The sequence below is a fragment of the Venustampulla echinocandica genome, assembly GCF_003357145.1.
Source record: "Venustampulla echinocandica strain BP 5553 chromosome Unknown scaffold_4, whole genome shotgun sequence".
NCBI lineage: Eukaryota > Fungi > Ascomycota > Leotiomycetes > Helotiales > Pleuroascaceae > Venustampulla > Venustampulla echinocandica.
Genome location: NW_022474209.1, coordinates 1361985 through 1379365, shown reverse-complemented (window position 1 = coordinate 1379365; position 17381 = coordinate 1361985). Strand labels below are relative to the sequence as shown.

Genomic DNA, 17381 nt, shown 5'->3' with positions numbered 1-17381 from the left:
AAAGAGAAAGGAAAAAAGGAAATCAGGCGTGACAAAAACATGTATCTCAAAGGACAGGGTCTGCTCTGAATGCCAAGGATGACGCGGGCGTCTGCAATGAAAGCGAGCTTAGATGACCGTTGTTCCTGATTGCTTTGAGACTGAAATGTAATAGCAAATGTTGAGTGTCGTTGATGATAATCGTGCGCTCCTTGGTTTTGCTATGCTAGTTGCATTCCTGCTCCAACTGGATGTAGTGACATCGGCGTGCCGTTCGATTACTTCGGCCCTGATGACAATGCTCACTCGGGTGAGTAGTCATGCAAAAGGCCAAAGCTGCTCGAGCCATGTCAAGATTCATAAATCGAAGGGTCGTAAGGAAAGAAAGCAATCCATAATGAGATGAGTTTTTGGTTTATATTCGAGCCGATACCGAATAGATCGTCCACGAGACGTTCAGGTATGTTCAGCGGGGAGGTTGACGTCAAGTAAGACGAAACTGCCGGGAGTCGAATATCGAAAGGTCGACATCGGTCAAGGAGAGTCGCCAGTGCACTTTAATCAATACCATTGCTGTCCACTTTGTTCCTCCCGCTTCGGCCGATAAGAATATCCTGGGGTTGCTGCACCTTTCGAAGCAGAGCGCAGCCTATTTTCGGAGACTATAGCGTCAGCCATCCAGTCAGCATACTGTTCTTCTTCGCGGCCAGCGTCATCGAAGCACACTAAACGCGAAGAGGAAAAAAATCCCCTTACAAGAAGGAATCCGGAGCTATCAAGACACTCACATCCTATCACTACCGCCAACGGCTCGGTTGGTTTCGGGCGTATCAACACCGGCACCACTGGCTCCACGTTCGATCACCTTGCGGCGGGATCCGGAGATCGCACCTGGCTTGGAGGCACTGGACGCGTGCTGGGGGGTCGGTCCACCGGCTGTGGCAGCGTTAGTACGAGTACGTGGCTTCTCATCATCATCCTGGGTGGGTTGTTGACCGGCAGCTTGGGCAATGGCCTGGGCATTCTTCTGGTACTTGTACACGGTCCAGTCAAAGACATAGTCATATTGGAAACCCTCACGGACGAAGAGGTCACGGAAGATCTTTCGGAGGTAAGAGTAGTCCGGCTTGTCGTCGAAGCGAAGGGACCTGGTGTAGTTGAGGTAGATGGCAAATTCGTTAGGGAAGCCACGGCAAAGGACCTCGGTCGGTGTAGTCATCTTCTTCTCCATGATTCGGTCATACTTCTGCTTCTTGGTAGCAGCCTTGAGACCTTGCCAGGGGAGTGATCCACGGCAGAAGTAGAGCATAACATATCCGAGGGATTCCATGTCATCACGACGGGATTGCTCTGTCATGGGGTTAGTTGTATGATGGGGGTTGTGATTGGGACTGAATATAACATACCGACACCCAAATGGGTATTGATGGAGGCATACCGAGCGGTACCTGTCAAGTTCTTGTTCTCCCTGTATGGGATATGGAAGTGGGTCTTGGGGTCACGGTACTTCTTGGCTAGACCGAAATCGATCACGTTGACCTGGTTACCACGCTTGCCAATACCCATGAGGAAGTTGTCCGGTTTGATATCACGATGGATGAAGGACTTGGCATGGATGTACTCGATGCGGGAGATGAGCTGGTCGGCAAGGAGAAGGACGGTCTTCAGGGAGAACTTTCGGTTGCAGAAATTGAAAAGATCCTCCAAGCTGGGTCCTAGGAGATCTAGAACCATGGCATTGTAGTCACATTCGGTACCGAACCAGCGGACAAAAGGGATACCGACGCCTCCAGCGAGGGACTTGTAGACGCGGGCCTCATATTCGAGTTGGGGGTGCTTGGCCTTGACGCTCTCCAGCTTTATGGCAATCTCCTCTCCTGAGATGATGTTTGTGCCGAGGTAGATGTCACCGAAACTGCCACTACCAATCTTACGACCGATGCGGTATTTATTACCAACGCGAAGATCCTATGAGCTGAAGTCAGTATGCTGTAGTCAATATGAGTCTGGGACCGGTGGGGCAAAGAAAAGAGGGGGGAGGATGGGAAGGAAGATGTATATGCCTGCACGAGGCTGTGGTGGAGACCCAAGGTGACAACTTCACGCCCCACGAACCCGGACACCAGCATATCAGGGGGGAGAGGGGTAACAAGAAGGTGGTCGTAGAAGGTGAAGAAAGGGGGTATAAACCAGAGGATTGGATTTCGACTTGGAAGCGGGTGGATTCACCATAGTAGTCATCTTCAGGTTCAACTATGGACTCTGGGTATCGGGCAGTGTCCGATACGAGAGTCGAGGGTACGGTGATGGGTTGGGTGGGGGGGTGTATCGATCGACTAGGTAGACCGTGGAGAAGTATTGCGGCGGTGGGAGATGAGGACGCAGGGTAACTAGAGCAAAGAAGCCTGGTTAGCTAAGGTGGTGTTGTTGAGATGTACTTGTAGTTGTAGCTGTAGATGTGGATGTGGATGTAGCGTTGTGGCTATGAGCTATTTCAGGCTTTGGGCAAGACGAAGCGGTGTGTGATTCCAGGCGATGGGTGGCAGTAAGCGGCTCGGCGCTGGTGAAAGTGAATGGCAAGCAGAGCCTGCGTCTTCTTTGCACCGGATGGCGAGAGGGAGGAGAAGCCGAGGAGAGATCCAAGTGTTGGTGTTCGTGTTTTGGCAGCAAAGAATACACTTGGGTACGTACCTATCTGATAGAGCGAGATGAGACGAGGATGGGCAATGGGGGCCGAGCGGAGACGTGTTCGGGCGGCTCCTGGGACGAGGACGATCGAGGATCGAGGGTGAAGAGTCGAAGGGGCAGGTTCAGGACGACGTGTGTCCCGCGAAGTATCGTCGCCGTGTGGCGAGGGAACGTCGATCAATGGTGCTGGAGGATGAGGTTGTATCTGAAGCTGGCGGAGGAGCAGAGATGCGGGTTTAAAGGGTGGAAGTGCGAGTTGGGCGTGGAGGAGGAAGACGGTTTCTCGCTTGGGCCTAGCGCGCAGGGCGAAGGGCGCGTTGCCTTTTGCGGGAGGGCATGAAAGATGGCCAAGAGGCAAAAAAGAACGATAGATCCTTAGCTGGGAACGGGCATCAAAGGGCATTGGGTATGATATAATATCTAATACACGATATATACTATTATTACTGCAAAAATCACTCTCCCGCACGACAGATCTACTAAGCACGGGGGAACACAGATTACGGACGTACAAAGCACAGCACAGCACGAACTGGCTATGATTGCCACGGGCTCTTTGACCGCGTGAAGATTGAAGACGTGCCTTACAGCAGGTGCTCATCTCTATTTAGGATTCCCTATTCTTATTCAGTTTTACTCCTGGGATGCAGTATGTCTTTTCCAGATTCCAGATTGCAGATTCCAAATCACAGGTTTGGTTCTAGCCAATACTCGAGGTACAGTACATGTACAGTCCTCTAATAATATCCCGCAGCCCCTTCAAACCACGCGGTGGCTACACAGCGCAGCACTTAGGCAGTGCACGAAGCTGACGCCGGAGCTGCCTCGAGCGACGAGTCTCAGCCCCAACTATACTATACTACTATTATTACAGTACCACTGGTAAACAGCTGCCCTTGGCCGTGCTCACTGCTCTCGCATCAATGCTCACTGCTGCTCACTGCTGCTCACTGCTGCCCGTCTTCTAACCTGAATTACTGGCCTCCCCCAGGCCTCCGAGCCCTGAGAAGAGGCGGTCGAGCCAGCTGCCTGGATCTGCAGCTGGAACTGGAACAGCTCAAAGAGGCGGAAACCCATGGCACAATGCTACTGTATGATATCAACTGGAGCATTGTGCTCGAGGACGAAGTACCCACGAGGTACCCGCGAAGTACCTATCGGGGTACCGAATGCAACAGTTTGCAGTGCGCCGCTACTTCATTGTTCACGGACTTCCCCGCGGCTCTACTTCGACAGTTACATGTATGGTACAATGCACGCCACAAGGTACAAAGGTCGCCTTCAGCCTCGTCGCCCAAGCTGATGCCCAAGATGCCTAAGGAGAGATGCCCAAGAAGCCCAACTATCATATCATTAACTACCAACGTGCCCTCGATTCCATATCACGCTCTCCATCCTCAGCTCGGCCGATACAGCACGTGTCCCCTTCCAACGCAGTACAATAATCTCCGTGGTTCGTGGACCTTCCCCCTTTCCCCCCTTAACTCGACCGCAAGCAACGCATGACAGTCCCATATCGCTACCAATGCGGCATTACTGCATCACTACAGTCCTATTACGAAGTACCAAGTGCCGCATCCTCCTTGCGCCATTAAATACAAATCCGATCATTCCTCGACGCATGAAGCTACGAAGTACAGTACTCGAGTACAGTTACTCTGTGCGAACTCGTCGCCACAGACAGGCAACCTTGGGTCTTGTTACTTGCACCCGTGCTGAATACGAGTACTCTACTTCGCAGAAATCCCAAATTAGCAATCCTCCAACGGACTTAGGACTTTGCAGGTACATCTACTAAGTACTATTCTGATCATACGGGGCGAGCATGCGCAGGACTTTGCTCACGAAACGCCACCCTCGCAAACTCTACTGGCTCTGCTTCCAATAAACATCTCCTCATCCCTGGCTATGAGGCCCCTTTGCCGCCGGCGACCTGGTCTACCACGAATAGCTCCAACCCGGCGCTGGCCGCCTCTGTCGACCTGTCCTCCATACGAAGATCCTGATTCCGCGTGTCAAAACAAAAACCACCTCACTTCGACCACCAATACCCAATGCCCAACATCCCCTCTCTAATACCCAATACCCAATACCCATCTGCCAACACTCCCTCACCTGCTCTCATACTACGTACTGTACATGCCATACACTCCATTGCAGCTCTCGCCCGTCCATCTCCAAGCCATACGGACTGGCCCCACAGCGAACACCACACTAACATACAGCGACTCGAGTGGTAAAACCAAGAAAATGGTCGCATTCTCCCAGTCTTCCAGGCCGCTCTAGAAACCCAACTCACGCTTGCATCTTGACCGCCCCTCGCGACGCCATCATTACCTCCCAAGCCCACTACGTACCACCCAACTCTATTCCCAATCCCAAGCAATCCAGGCCTAAAACCGGCCGTCGCAACCTCGGCCGAGAAAATCATGTTATTTCATCCGTACCAAATATACCCTATTTTTATTTGATCTACTTCGTGCGCGAGGCTACCCAAATACGAGTATCACTGCATCTACCGTACATACATATATATTAAATCTTGCTTTCGGGTGGAGGCGTGATCCGCGGCTTACTCATCGCCGGCGACACCCCCTATCGCTCGCATCTAGAGTCGCTCACAATTTTGGTCAGCTTTTGCCGATACTGTCCAAGAAGCTCAATTTTACAGAATGCTACGCATCACGCCTAGGGTCTAGTTAGAGGCCGTGTGCTTGGGCTGTCTAAGCTTGTGCTTCTAGCACATCATTCCTTTCTCCCCCTCCGTTCATCTGATGCTTTATTATCTTCCTTCTGCTCTCCCAAACTTATATATTCCAATCCAAAAACCACACCGTCTCAATTTCATTTTCGCTTTTCCAGTATCTCTCAGCTTCTTCACCTTTTGCTTATCTTAGGCTTCTGTTATTTTACTTATTTTGATATCAGATGGGGAGAGAAAAAAAGTGGAATGCGGACGAGCTCTGGGATGATGCAGAAGCAAATGGTTGCATGCCTTGGCCGAGTCTGACATTGATGTGATATTATTCTAAAGGAACTTGAGGACGGTACTGCCTTGAACTACGACCGCATGTTATCCGCTTGGGATCGGTGAGTTCTCGCATCCTCCCTCTCTACACTCGGGCTTTCAGAACCCGTGCTGGTTATATCGTGGCGAAATAGGCACGAGACAATACCTGTAAAAGAGTGCCTATGCATTACATTCTTCAGGCATGGACGGGTTTTATTGCTGGCTGGAACCGGCGACTAGGCAATGGCCAGATTCATTCTGATATCTCGTTGTTGCTCTATAATGTTTGTTTTACGCCGTTCCTTATGGCCACACTTGACATAAGTTTCCTTCCTAGGAAGCCAATAGCCTTATGTAGGTTTTCATGCACGTTGACCGCTGGCTAATAGCCTTGTGCCTGCTTAAATTCGAACTCTACTTTATTCCTAAATTATAGATAAAGTTAATAATGCTCTTAAGATTAATTAAAATAAAATCTAGTTAAACGAATTTAAACCCTAGGTCACGGTACTAGAAAAGATGTTTAATTTAATAGAAGACGAGTTAGAATTAAATATAGAGGAGCGACGGAGAAAATATTAACAGGAGGTTGTCAAAATACAATTTGGTAGCCCGCGCCCCGGGTTGTAAAAGCTCCCATCACCACTTTTTAGCGGGGCTTTATGTACGCATTTTGCGACGACATCGCGGAGCTTCACTACCACAGATGTAAAGTCCAAATACAAATGATGGCCTCCTCTCGTTCTCCTTTCTATTTACTCCTGCTCGCGAAATAGCAAGCAACTTAACGAGGAGACAATGGCGACTACCATTATTTCTTTCCTGCCGTATCACGAGCCGGGTATCGCGACTATCCTCATCCAATCGTCACTAATACTCATCCTCAATATCGTCAACACCATCTTCGACAAATTGATCTTTTGCGGTCTTCTCGGGCAGGTTTTTATTGGTGTAGCATGGGGGACGCCAGGAGCGAAATGGCTCGGTCAGGATACTGAGGATGTAATCGTCCAGCTTGGATATCTAGGCTTGATCCTTTTAGTCTACGAAGGTAAAGAAACCCGCAATCTTGGAATCTTGCCGCGGCTAACATTTTCTAAAGGGGGGCTGGACACCAGTTTTCGTTCCCTGAAGGCGAATCTCTTCCTTTCTGTTGCAGTAGCGATAACTGGAATCAGCTTCCCAATGGCTCTTTCCTTCGTGCTGCAACCGCTCGTCAACGCAACAGCATTGCAAGCTTTTGCAGCTGGAGCAGCGCTCTGCTCAACTAGTTTAGGAACCACTTTCACCATTCTTAGTACCAGTGGGTTATCGGCCACTCGGCTGGGCACAGTGCTAAGCAGTGCTGCAATGATGGATGATGTCGTTGGACTGGTCATGGTTCAGGTGATCTCTAATCTTGGAGAGACTGCGGACTCATTCAATGCTATTACGGTTGTTCGACCGCTTGCTGTGTCAGTTGGTCTAGCAATTGCCGTCCCTCTGGTTTGTCGATTAGTTGCGCAACCTCTGACCGTGCTTCTTAATGCGGCCAGGAAATCAAACCCAAATGGTGCTGTGGACAAGTTGTGTGGAATGACGTACACTGCATTTATCATTCATACGTTACTGCTGATTGGACTTGTTACTGGTGCTACTTACGCTGGTACTTCTAATCTCTTTGCTGCTTATCTAGCTGGGGCTTCGATCAGCTGGTGGGACAGCGAGGTTCCGCATCCGGACGCAGATATAAAAAGCTGTTCACTTGAACCTTCAAGTTCACCAATTGAGCAAGTAGGCTCTAGTCCAGAAGGCGAGGCGACGGAGGGCGAGGCAGTTCGCAATGAGCACTCTAAATCCACCGCAACGAGTGGCACTGCGGTATACCATAAATACTACGCAACAGCCGTTCAACGCATTCTAAAGCCATTCTTCTTCGCAAGTCCCTCGTATCGTCTATTCTCTAAACAGGCTGACATAATGAAAGGCATCAATTGGCTTCGCCATTCCAATCACGGACATGTTTCGCGGTGAAATTGTCTGGCGAGGCATTGTCTACACAATCCTCATGCTCTTCGCGAAAATAATTACGGGCTTATGGCTCCTCCGCCTGAACCTCCTTTTGCCAAAAGTCTATGCCCCAAGGAGCGTGCACTCTATCATAACCGCACCAGCTTCATGCTTTAGCTGGGTGTGTGGAAAGCCCAAGAACGAGGCGAAAGAGACCGCTAGGACTACGGATACTCACGAACTACAAACCCAGGGAGGGAAAGGTGTGAGGGCCAATGCTGGAGAGTCGACACCACAGCCTCCCGCAGGAGAAAGTCCCGCCTCCAGCAATTCCCAGCCTTCTCCAACTTCGGTCACTGCCCCATCCTCGCCTCCCATAATCAACAAGCCCCTCTCCCTCTACCCAGCAGCAATGCTCGGCACAGCCATGACCGCGCGTGGCGAAATTGGCTTCCTAATCGCTTCTCTAGCCGAAACAACCGGTCTCTTTAAGTCCTCTTCCATGCCAAGTACTGGCAGCTCGGAAGTCTATTTGGTGGTTACTTGGGCTATTGTCTTGTGTACTATCATTGGACCGCTGGGTGTGGGAACGCTGGTTAAGAGGGTTAGGAGACTTCAGAGTGAGAGGGAGAAGAACCCTGGGGTGGGCGGTCCGTTGGGGATTTGGGGTGTTAGTTAAGGGAAGGGGTCTTTTTATTGACTAGATTGCAAACAGCATGCTTCCCAGAAGACCAAAACGCTCCAAGACTGGGCCCACCGCTTTTGGTGGTATGGTGGATTGGGAGGGGGATGGTGATGAGAATGAGGACAGTGATGGGGTGATAGAGCAGGTCTATCTCTCCATCTGATAAGGAACGGGATATCAGTTCTCCAGTCTAATAATTAGAAAGCCTATATCTAGGCGACCATATAATAAATCAAAAGCTTAGAATAAATGAAATAAGCTATTATTCGTGGTCGCTACGCTTTTTATAACTAAGCTATATAGACTCATTCAAGCGTTTAGATTATATATTTTCGTTATTTCGCTGGATTACTAGGTGACCTACGCCTTAACCTAAAACTCACCTAGAAAATTGGTGTGACCTCTTGGGTCCCTTGTTCAACCACACACAGAGCAATGCACTCACCCACTCACTTCAAATTCGGAATTAGAAATAAGCATAAATATCTATAATTGGGGCATAGGTGAAATATCCCCTCCATTCCATCCTCAACCTCAACCTCAACCCCCACCCTTCCTCTCTCATATACAACCCTCCCTTTCTCATCTCCTACGCATCATCAATCACCACTAATCCCCTCATAATCACCATTTGTTCGTTTGGTATTGTACATTATGCCATAACTACCTAGGTAACCTATCTATCCATCATCTCCCTCCCATCTCCCATCTCCCATTCTCTTATTCTCCCATTCTTCCCTCTCTCTGTCTCCACACACACACACACAAACACATATATATCCCTCCCTCCCTCCACCTCGCAAAAAAACCCCAAAAAGCAACAAGAAGCGAAAGTTAAAAGCGACCGGGCAAATTCATGGTATATATATACAACACTCCCCATTTCATAAAAGCGCTGTTTTCCTGGAAACCATCGGACATGAATTTTGCTCCCATTTCAAGCAACTTGAACCATAAAAAGGTAAAAAAAAAAGAACGTAAAAAAAAAAGTAAAAAGAAAAAATAGGATAAACACCCTCCGTCTCGTGTGCCCCCCCCCTAAGTAGATATTGAGAACGAATGCGGTTTGAATGTAAAAGAACAAATGTAAATGTAGGATGGTTGGGTTTGGAAAGAAGGGCGAAGTGTAAATATGTTCTGAATTGTTTCCCGATAAAAACACCATTTCCTGAGAACCCCAAATGTAAACTAGAAAGGAGGATGATGCATCAAGGAATGGTTAAGCACCAGCTAAAACCAGTGAAATCCGTCCGTTTGTCCGTTTCTCGTTTCCCTGGCCCGGCCGTGAAATGGAGGAGGATGGGATTAGCGGTTAAAAGTGCAATTAATACCAGTATTTTCGAGGTATCTTTTCAAATCATGGCTTTACTCCCCACAAACCGTTCGTTAAACTTCCAAGCCACCCGCGTCTGAGTAGGATCAAGATTAGATCAGATTGACCTCGCTAGCATTCCTGACATTCCCTGTAACCTCCCTCCCACTCTGACTCATCTCCCTCTTCCCAGTCGTCGGCCCGGGACTAATATTACTATCACTGCCCTTACGACTCCGAGATGCTTCCTCCTCGTCATCAAGTCGCTTCCGCCAATCAGCCAAACCAGCACTAAGAGACTCGGAATTATCATGTTTCCCCGCCTCGTCGACCTTCGGTAACGGGGATCGATCTTCGAAATCAAATGCAGTGCTGAGTCGGTAATTCTTGCTCGTGGTTTCCCAGTGCGTGCGGAGGGTTTCTAGCTCGCTCGCAAGGCTGTCCAGCGCCATGGAGTTCCGATTATCTACGCCGTATAACGAGGTTTCGGAGACGCTTTCGGTTGCCGAGAGCGTGCGGTGGTGAGATATGCTTCCTCCACCACTTGGGTCTGCCTGACGGGATTGCCGACGGTAGTTGTCGACGGATGATTCAACCTGGTCAAGCAGCAGTGCCACCTTTTGCTCGGCATCCTGAGCTCTGCGCTCGAGTTGAGAATTCTCTTGCTGCAGTTGGGAGAGATCGGATCTTGTCTGCTGAGTCGATGCTGATAATTGCTGTTGTATTTCTTCGTTGCTCTGCTGGAGATAATCTCGCTCTTTCTGCGCATCAGCCAGTTCTTTTCTCACCTCCGCCATCTGGAGTTCGAGTTGCGAGGCCGTAGACTTCATCTCGACTTGCAGCGATTCAATTTTCTTGTTCAACGACGACCGCTCCTCGTCCCACTCAGCCACTCCTTCTGACTTGGATGAAGCCTTTTCTTCTACATCTACCAGCTGCTCCTTCATCTTCGTATTGTCTGCTTTATATTTGGCCAATTCATCCTTCATGCGCTTAAGCATCTTCTCAGTACCCTTGACGTAATGAACAGCCGACTGGTAATCATGATCTAACTGACCCAGCTTTTCGCGGTACGCAGCCTCAGATTCCTGCTCCCGGCTCTCATAAGTCTGCTTGGTCTCTTGGTGGGCCTGGACGCTGGCTGCAAGCTGCTGCTCCAGCTCACGTAGATGGGCGGCATCAGGGGTATTGGATCCAGACAGAGGACTGGAAAGCCCGCGAGTTCGAGCGGCTCCGGCAGGGCTGATGCCACGCTCGCCGAGGATATCTTTGAGAGTGTTATGCTGAACGTGGACAGCGTTGGTCTCCAATTGCTGATTTGCTAGCTGGTACTTCATGTCTGAGTTCGCTGCCTGCAAGGTTTGGATCTCCCGCATCGTTGATTGTAACTGTTTGCGAATAGACATGCCTTCCCTGCTGGTTTGCTCTTGGTAGGCTTCCAAGCCGGCAATTCGCTCCTCAGCACTGCGTAGCTTCTCGGAGGCAGTATTAGCCGCTGTCTGGTACTTTCGAACTAAGGTATTAGCAGCCTGGATTTGGGCTTGAAGTGCCACCGTACGCTCATTGTTCGGGGAGTCCCTAGAGCCGACGTCACGGGCTGAAACCTTGTCTAGACCGGCAAGAACAGCTCCACGATGGGTGCGAGCTTCCGTAATATGATGTTCGGCAATTTCCTCAGCATCACGAAGTCTTTTATTGGCCGTCTCTAATTCCGCGGTTCGCTGCTCGTGTTCAGACCTCAGGTTGGTTAGCTTACTCTCAACTATTTCTCGTTGAGTGCGCTCCTCTTCAAGTTTGCGTTCCAGCATATCCCTCATCTCTGCGGAGGACGAAATGGCTTGTCGAAGTGACTCAAAGGTGTCGTTCTGTTCCTTCGACGATCCCATGACCTCTTTATGCGTCTTCTCTAGCTCTTCTTTATCCACCCGAAGTAGTTTTGCAGTGGCTACAGCTTCAGCACAAACGATGGCTTCTTCGCGTGCCATCGTCTCCAGCTCATGCACTTCTGCCTTCAGACGTTCGACCTCTGAGGAGTGTTGCTGCTTGTAAATTTCCAACTCAGATATACGGCTCTGGACCGAAGTCTGAGAATCCTCGGCCAATTGCCTGCCTCGTTTCTCTGAGTCGAGTTCGGTTGCCAGAATCTCAATCCTGTTCTTGAGATCCCGCTGTTCGGCTAATGCTGTGGCAAGCTTTTTGCTGATTTCCGTTGAACGATCACTTGATAGGATTCCCAAATCGCGGGCCTCGCTATCTGGCTGAGGCGTGCTGTTTTGACTGCCAGAATGCGCAGCTAGCTTAGCTTTGGCATAGACAGCTTCGCGGACTGCAGCATCACGTTGCTTCTCGACCTCGGCAATCTGTTTGGCGGCCAGAATAGCTTGTTTATCTACAGAGCCCTGAACGTTGGTCAGTTCCTGTTTCATAGCAAGTAACGCCTCGATCAATGGCTTGTCATCGTCATCAAAGGATTCTGCTGCTCGTTGGTCGAGAATCGGGCTACTTGATGGATTTGGTGTGTACCCAGCCTTTCGAGCTAGTTCTAACTCTGACGCATACCAGGCATTCCGGCTTTTTGCAGCATCCAATTCCTGGAGAAGAGCCACGGTCTGAGAATTCCTAGCAGATCCCTTACGGCCGAGAGGATTGCTAGTCTGTCTATTTCCTGGAGGTGGTGATGTTTGCCGGTTGCTGAAGATTTTCAAAGACGACGCGGACTCATTTGTACTATCAACGGAACTGGGCTGACGAGTGTGTCTCGATCTGGATGTGGATCTCGCATCACCCGTAACTAGGCTGACAGGGGGCGCGTTCCCGGCCGGTACAGACTTTTGTTGTTGGGGATTCCCTGTTGGAGTGCGTCGTCCATTCGTCACAGGACTCTCTCGCGTCTGGGGACTGTCCCTTGGCGAGGGAGACATATTTCTTGTCTGCGCCGGAGGGGAGATATTCTCAGATGACAGGTTCCGTACAGAGGTGTCGAGGGCAGGACCAAACCCCCTTTCTGGCCTTGCCTGTGGTTTGCCTCGTCCATTGCCCCCTTGGCTGGGACCGTTGGAGCGTGGGGCTGGCGCCTGTTGCTGAGGGGGTGGACCGGATGGTGCCTGTGCAACTGATGCTCGTGGTAACCTCGATCCTCCTGGAGGTCCTTGGGCCTGGGGACCCTGTGGCTGCGCTGACCCAGGAGCTACACCATCCATATCATTTCCATTAACACCCGGTTGCCCATTGCCGCGTCCATAAGGTCCTGGTCCCATGACGCTTTCTCGCCCTGGGCCATTCAATCTCTTCTGTTCAGGAGCAGATCCATCACGAGATGCCAAACCACGATTGGCACCCATACCAGCCTTGTCCCCACCACTTGGCCCTCTCTGGCGTCCGGCGGTTTGCTGTATTTGTTGGTCGTTTGGATATCGAATTTTACTCGTGTCGAGCATATAAACGATACCCAGATCAGTGGCCTCCCTTGTTGCTGTGCTTGGTTCTCCTGCTAGAACCACGATTTGTTTCCCATATGCGGTCATGCTATGCCCAGATCGCGGCGAGGGGGAAGGGCCCATATTTTGGAAAGTATACCAACGCCTGGAGGAAATTCTGAATGCAGCCAAATCTCCCAAATCCGCGCCCTCTTCTGTTCGCCCACCAAAGATATACATTACATCGTCTACTATTGCTGCTGCATGGCCTTCTCGAGGGGCGGGTATGTATCCGATACAGTCGAGAGAGGCCCATGAATTAGTCATTGGATCATAACACCAAACATCATTAAACCATTGGAAACCATTAGTGCCTCCAAACCTGCGGAAGTTAGCACGTAGAACTACTTTAACAATCAAGCCACTTACAAATAGAGCTTCTCGTTGTAGGCCACGACAGAGTGGTTAGTTCTGGCAGGGGGGGTTTGGCCAGAAGGTGGACCTCCGTCGTCGGTATTTCGAATGAGTATCTCCCATCGATTGGTAGGATTCTGCAATTGATTCAAGTCAAATGCCACAAGGTCGTTCATAAAGTATCCTTCAACCTGACCTCCGAATACGTATATCTTCGAGCCGACGATATTCAGCGAATGCCCATATCTCCCAGATGGCCGTGGTCCTGCAGGCACGGCTCTTGACCATTGTCGCGTAGCTTATCTAGTTAGCATAATTCCAGGCGTGCGTGGGATGGCTCGACCTACAGGTATTCAGTAGATATAGCGTCTCATCGAGGACATCGGAATCTTCCATCTTCGTGTCACCACCATAAACAATAAAGGCATTCCCAACGAGCAAACTAGCATGGCCGACGCGAGGACCCGGCCCCTCAGCTGTAGTCGCCAGCGGGTAGCATGCCATGTTCCCTCCCGCTTCCACCATCCATAAATCACCCTGGACGGTCGAGCTGTTTATGAGGCCTCCCATTAAATAAATATCGCCCTCTTTCGAGGACACCGAATTAACAGCGGCGCCATATCTAGGGAACGGACTTGGGTGTGAGGTGGTGTAGGTGAGCCGGCGCTGAGACCAGGGATATAGGGAGGCATTAGGATTCGAAGCCATTGATTGCGCGTTGGGTGGATTGCCATTCCGAAGCTGGGGGGAGAGAATATTAGCATCTGCCCGTCAGGTAGGTCGCGCATGCATTAGATCAATGCAGCATCGTATTCAGCGGAAGACACTCACGGAAAGATCAGACTGCTCTGGATTTTGCCCTCGACGGCCGTTTACCTGCTCGGGGCTTGGTGTCGCAGTGCCACCGCCCTGAAGTGAAGTGATGGAGTTGTTGACACTGCTGGACGGCGTTGATGTCTGCTGGCGGGCGCCTTTCTCGTTCATTCGTGAGTTGGACAGAGAGGACTCTGATCCTGCGACACCGTTGGAACCATCCCTCGCTGCCTGGGCTTTCTCTGCATTCTTCTTGCTCTTGAAGAGGAATGCCATCGTGCCATCCGCGGCGGGCCACCCGCTCAATGTCTTATGCCAATGCGCGACCGCGTCTGCAGGTTCTCTTTGGACGTCGAAATCTTTGGGTTTTGATTGACAAAGTTCGATGCGCGGTGGTTCGTGAAAAAGGAGGTTGTCTGAGCGGATCCGGGGTCGTGTTTGAAATGGCTGGGGATTAGGAGTCGATCCGGGTGCAGACACAGATCATCGACAGCCACCTGCAAGGCGTAAGGGACCCAGCACACGCAGGAAGAAGGACAAGGCGGGCGAGGAGAGAGGGAGAGAGGAGGAGGATGGAGGAGAGGACCGTGGCACAGATGGTCTCCTTGGAGCTCCAAGAGCAGTGTGAATTGGGGGATTACTGGAGGTCGAGTACGAAGTATTCCAGGATGCTGCGCCAGTGATCCTTTGGGCGATAAATATAAATGTCAAGACTAGCGATTAGCGATTACCGGTCGTTGGTGGTGGTCCGTTAATATTGAATGGACATATACGGGTGACAGCCAGGCCAGACCAGACTGACAGAGAGATAGAAAGACAGAGAGAGAGAGAGAGAGTGCCGTGCAGGGCTAGGAGATTTATTTTCTCCAAAGGATACTAATAATACAACAAGTACTGTACAGTACTGGATTCTCCTGCAAATACAGAACTTCAACCCCCAACTGCCAACTGCCACTGCAACCCCTGAGCCGCCTGCGTCTTGGTTCCGTAATATCGTTTACGTCGATCTTGCAGGCCGCAAATAGACATCTCTCGCGCTTTGCTACAAGCGGCTTAGGAGGCCGTGTTTCAGCTAAAGAACTTAAAATGTTGACAGTTCTGTTCTGTTCATGTAGAATACTATATAATAAGGTATGCATTGCATTGTTGTGTTTCCAATGACGCTTTTCATGCTCTGTGCTACCACATATACCGGATGATATATGCTATTAAATGCATTCTCCGTTTACTTCTACTTCTACTTCCTCGAGGATTTATTTGTTGTTCACACATAGCGTCGCACTGGCTAATAACTGGCTCCCTACAAAAGCTGTCCCAGTGACCGGAACCTCCTGATTCACGGTGCATCAGTTGGCATGCACCGTGGCATGCACTGCACTCTGATAAGCCGGGTTGGCAGCAGGTCCTGAACCATTCCCCTATCCACGCAGCAGGCGATGTTACTACAGTGTTAATTATTGTGCTTGTGCTTGTTCCTGTTCCGAGTGACTTGTAGGTCAGCGTCAGCCAACCCGAAATCCCTACTGCGGTACTTAGTCTTACGGCAGCTCAGCTCAGCTTCAACCCTTGATCCAACGTATCCGTAAGGATTGCGGTTCTTCTGATAGCATGGCGATTCTCCAGAGTTTTGGAATTGGGAGTTGGATATTTGTTGGAGATGTTGGAGACCTCCTGAGAAATAAATTGCTTGGAGAAGTTGGTGCGATGCGAGGGCTTTTTATTCCCCTTATCGATAAGCAACGGCAAAGCCATCCGCACCGAGCAACCCAGACTCTGGGATGGATCATATTAATGTTTAAATTTAAACCTTATACTACTGAAAAGGAGGAAACCTTCCTAGCTTTAATTACCGGATAGTGGCTATAGGGAGGAGATAACCTTTGACATTTGGCCTTAGCACCAGTGGACTATTCCTAACGACTACCTTGGACCTAAGGTACCTTACCTATAGGTACCGCTTACCTGACCTTTTACCCAAGATTGACCGGTCTGAAAGCGATCGATCGTATCACATCAACGAGAACGTCGAGAAACGCCGATGCAGCTTGCGATCTTAGTCGAATGATTGGATTGGCCAATGGGGCACGACATGCGACCAGAACTCGGCCAGGTCGAGAGTTAGATCATATACTGTATTTATTACGGTCGAAGAGGCCTTGCACTTGGTCGCTCTTCATGGTCCCTTGAGGATCCCATCTAGTACCCCGTACAACTACTTTTCAATACATACAATGATTGGGTCCTCTCTGACTATCCCAACTAACCCAGCGATTCAAACAGAGACTTTGTTTCACTCATGCGTTTACCGTAGTGTGTGATGAGGACCTTTCATTGTGGAGCGTTCTATTGGTCGGGGCCGGCGGGTAGGGAGTCAATGTGATGCTGATGCTGATGCTGATACTGCAGATATGGGAGAGCGTCTGATTTGCGGTACGGATTCTTTTAATTTTAATTAGCAAAAGAGGGTTATCTATTGGCCTTCTAAGAGCTCTATTCAAGTTGCATTGTTTTCTAGATGAACAAACTGAGTGGTAATACAAATATGTACTGTACGGTAAAGTACTTGGTACACATCGGATGCGACTTATTGTACCGAGTACACAAGATCCTCATAGTAAAACACATCTTAATATGTATCTGTACTTCGCACAAAGACGTCCATATCCACCCCTGACTATCATTCTAGACCATTATTGCTGGATCATTATATATTATATCTCGATATTAAACCTGATATTGCCATGCATCCTCGAGACTCCTTCAGCTTCTCACTGCATTCGCTGGTTCTCGCTTGCGCGCCAATCGCAGCGCCGCCGCAAACAAGACCCGCGGTGAGCCGATGATGCGCTTCCGCCTTCGTGACCGTGACATCGCATCCGCCAGCTGGAATTCGACCCGAATGCCCAAAGGTGAAAGGCAGTAATACTTGACTGTTAACTCAGCTTTCAGCTCAGTTCAGCTCTGCCTGTGTTTTGTTGTTTGTTTGTTCTGCGCTCTCGTCCCAGAGCGCGTTATATCCATCGTCGGTGTGCTCCTCGATGCGCTACTCGAGCTCGGCATTTGATAGTGAGCGTA

General features: G+C 50.0%; 4 protein-coding genes across 4 annotated transcripts; 1 reads left to right on the top strand and 3 right to left on the bottom strand.

Annotated features, from left to right (window-relative positions):
* Positions 1-540: 540 nt before the first annotated feature.
* On the bottom strand, positions 541-2220 carry BP5553_06758 (putative casein kinase I isoform epsilon; the record flags this gene model as incomplete). The annotated part of the gene is made up of 4 exons (XM_032015381.1): positions 541-628; positions 768-1329; positions 1386-1947; positions 2209-2220. The coding sequence occupies 4 exons, from the start codon at positions 2218-2220 to the stop codon at positions 541-543; spliced, it is 1224 nt and encodes a 407-aa protein (XP_031868802.1).
* Positions 2221-2473: 253 nt separating this feature from the next.
* BP5553_06757 (uncharacterized protein) lies at positions 2474-3070 on the bottom strand (the record flags this gene model as incomplete). Its single annotated transcript, XM_032015380.1, has 1 exon — positions 2474-3070. The coding sequence occupies one exon, from the start codon at positions 3068-3070 to the stop codon at positions 2474-2476; it is 597 nt and encodes a 198-aa protein (XP_031868801.1).
* A 3405-nt stretch (positions 3071-6475) lies between these two features.
* On the top strand, positions 6476-8345 carry BP5553_06756 (Uncharacterized protein; the record flags this gene model as incomplete). The annotated part of the gene is made up of 3 exons (XM_032015379.1): positions 6476-6728; positions 6780-7537; positions 7644-8345. The coding sequence occupies 3 exons, from the start codon at positions 6476-6478 to the stop codon at positions 8343-8345; spliced, it is 1713 nt and encodes a 570-aa protein (XP_031868800.1).
* A 1431-nt stretch (positions 8346-9776) lies between these two features.
* On the bottom strand, positions 9777-14582 carry BP5553_06755 (Kelch motif; the record flags this gene model as incomplete). Its single annotated transcript, XM_032015378.1, has 4 exons — positions 9777-13461; positions 13509-13791; positions 13841-14234; positions 14325-14582. 4 exons carry the CDS (start codon positions 14580-14582, stop codon positions 9777-9779), a joined length of 4620 nt encoding a protein of 1539 aa, XP_031868799.1.
* Positions 14583-17381: the final 2799 nt, after the last annotated feature.